The sequence below is a fragment of the Octopus bimaculoides genome, chromosome 1 (genome assembly GCF_001194135.2).
Source record: "Octopus bimaculoides isolate UCB-OBI-ISO-001 chromosome 1, ASM119413v2, whole genome shotgun sequence".
In the NCBI taxonomy this organism is placed as follows: domain Eukaryota; kingdom Metazoa; phylum Mollusca; class Cephalopoda; order Octopoda; family Octopodidae; genus Octopus; species Octopus bimaculoides.
The window spans coordinates 41,268,625-41,271,567 of NC_068981.1; the positions used below are offsets into that span (position 1 = coordinate 41,268,625).

At 35.1% G+C, this 2,943-nt stretch overlaps 1 protein-coding gene across 1 annotated transcript in view; it reads right to left on the reverse strand.

Annotated features, from left to right (window-relative positions):
* Positions 1 to 2,943, reverse strand: part of LOC106878940 (PX domain-containing protein kinase-like protein) — a 52,707-nt gene that overhangs the window by 31,502 nt on the left and 18,262 nt on the right. Inside the window, exon 7 of the mRNA XM_014928312.2 lies at positions 229 to 475. Coding sequence (XP_014783798.1) covers positions 229 to 475 — 247 coding nt within the window. The remainder of the gene's footprint in view (positions 1 to 228; positions 476 to 2,943) is intronic.

Genomic DNA, 2,943 nt, shown 5'->3' on the forward strand with positions numbered 1-2,943 from the left:
TATATATATATATATATTATATATATATATATATATATATTGGCCTGAGGCTATAGTATAACACACTTACCAAAGGTGCCACACAGTGGGACTGAACTCGGGACCATGTGGTTGGGAAGCAAACTTCTTACACACAACCATGCCTGTGCCTATATGTATATCAATTTCAGTTCTATGTTCTTCACCTATCTGCAACAGTATGTTCATTTAAAAACTATTTAAACTTACCATATGGTAATCCTTTATCATAGAGAAATTTCAAAACTTCAAGAATTTGTCTTCCGTATCTTTGAATTTCTCTTGTTTCTAAAACACAATATGTTTTGGGTCGGGCATACTTCTTCAAAAAGTGTGCTTGCTTAGGTTTACACTTGCAAATGTAGTCACGAAGAGTACCATGTTCATAAAAGCTCCGTATCACCATTCCACCATTTTCATTAGCAACAGCAAACTCCATAGGAGCTATAAATGGATGCTATAAAAGAGAAAATTATTTCCTTCACAATGTCAACTTCTGCTACTGATGTAGCAACGGCAAAATTTTCCACTTTCATTTGCGAAATCTCTCACTCTCTATTTTAATGTTTTCATTTCAAGTTTTAATTTGCTATTTGCAAACAACTACGATAAATTACTGAAATAAATGTTTACTAAGCTCACAAATATAAATATTTGGTACAAGATATTCTTTAATGAGCTTTTATTTATATGATTTCTTCATTTCATGTTTATTTCATTCATTGTTTGCAATGGTCTCTCTCTCTCTCTCTCATAAACACACACATACTGTCTCTCTAATATAAACAAACACACACACTCCAGACTCGATTTCTTTATTACACAAATATATTAGAATTTTGCAATTCAACATGGGGCGTCCAAAAACTTTTTATTTATTTACTTTTTGCATGCCATGTTCAGCTCTACATATTTGTAGTCAGTCACACACACACAGATGTGTGTTTTTATATGTATGTTTGTATACATTTATGTATGTGTTTTTGTGTATGTGAGAGAGAAAGAGAGAGTGAAGGGTGTGTTGTCATGTATCTGTACATACATAAATACATAATCTTTTTTGTATGTGTGTGTGGAAGGGAGAGAGAGTGATGTCTAAGTGGCACTTTCTCTCTCTCACACACACGCACACATACATGCAAAAAGATGTATGCTTATTTATTTATGTATGTATACATGACAACACACCCCTTCACTCTCTCTCTCTCTCTCTCACATGCGTCCACTTTATCTGATATTTGATACCGTGCATGTGTGTGTGTGCATGTGTATGGCATTTCACAATCACCATTTATTTCAATCACTCTTGTGAAGAAATTCATGTAACTCATCTTTTCATTTATTCCCCCTTATTAATTTTCAAAAAAGTTTCTGAGTGCAATGTTCTCACTCTTTACAAGAGGAGACGGGGTAGATGTAGACGATCAGAAATCTACAGTGAAGCAAAGATGAATACAGGTAGGCAGAGTCAATGTCGAATTCTGCAACTCTGTTAACTTTATTAAGTATGTTTGCAAATATATAAACAAAGGTTTAGATGCTGCAACATACATTCTTATGCAGAATGGCAGTCAGTAGATAAATAAAAATGACGAAGTTGCACAGTATGACAGAGGAAGATACATCAATACCAATGAGGCTTTTTGGTACATCTTCAGTTTCTCATTCATGAGAGGCACCCAGTCATCATTCATCTGAGTATCCATCTAGAGAATGGCTACAAGGTTATCTTTACAAAACAAAAAGCCTTGCAACAAGCACTTTCTCCAAAAGAAACTACCCTTACTGCCTTTTTTAAGTTTGGCAAGTAGATGAAGATGCAAGAAAACTCCTTTACGCAAGTATTACACCTGAAGAAACAATAAATGGCACAAAAGGGAACGTGGGCCCGATGCTCTTGCAAGAGTTTGCAGTGTCAACTCAAGCCAAGCAGGATGCTACTACTTATGGCTCCTTTTGCATGGAGTACACGGTCCCAAATCATTCCACGATTTGAGGAGGGTAAATGGTCATGTGTGTGAAAGTTATAGGGAAGTTTTTTAGAAAATGATGAGTATTGGGACCTTGCATTGACTGAAGCATCAGTATCAGATTCTCAAAAGAAACTCCATAACCTTTTTGTAATTATACTCAACATATGTTGACTTAGCAGTCCCCTACAGCTTTGGATGAAACATCATGAGGACATGGCTGAGTACTTAAAGTATGCAGTTCAACAGGCAAACCCAGATATCAATATTCAGTTCTCTGAAACAATTTTTAACCAAGTATTGATTGAAATTGAGGATCAACCTTTGGCCATGGGAAGTAAAAATTTACAAGTCTGGCTCTGGAACGCCAAAAACAAATTGTCAAATTAGTGATTTAACTTCAAGAGACATAGCAAGAGAGACTATGGCACCACAGAGTTGGTTGCATTTGTGAATGAACATGAACCTAAACTTCTTCCAGAACAATGCTGTGCATATGATCAAATTATTTCGTCAGTCAGAGAAAAAAGCAGTGGAATTTTCTTTTTTGATGCTCCTGGTAACACAGGTAAAACATTTGTAACAACATTGCTTCTCTCCAAGGTAAAGCAACAAAAAAGAATTGCAGTTGCTGTAGCATCGTCTGACTTTGCTGCCACCATTCCCTCAGGAGGACTAACAGCTCATTCTGCTTTTAAATTACTGCTAAACCTAGTCACAAATGACAGTCCAATTTGTAACATAAGGAAAGATTCATGTTCAGCAGAAGTGTTGCACTAATGCTGCCTGACCTTTTTTTTTTTTTTTCATTTATCATTATTATTATCATTATTATTTTATGTTATGAATCCAGAATTGATTTCCTATTTAATGAATAAATTGAATTCAGAATAACAAATTATGTACATATATATGTATATATACAGAGAGAGAGAGAGAGAGAGAGAGAGAGAGA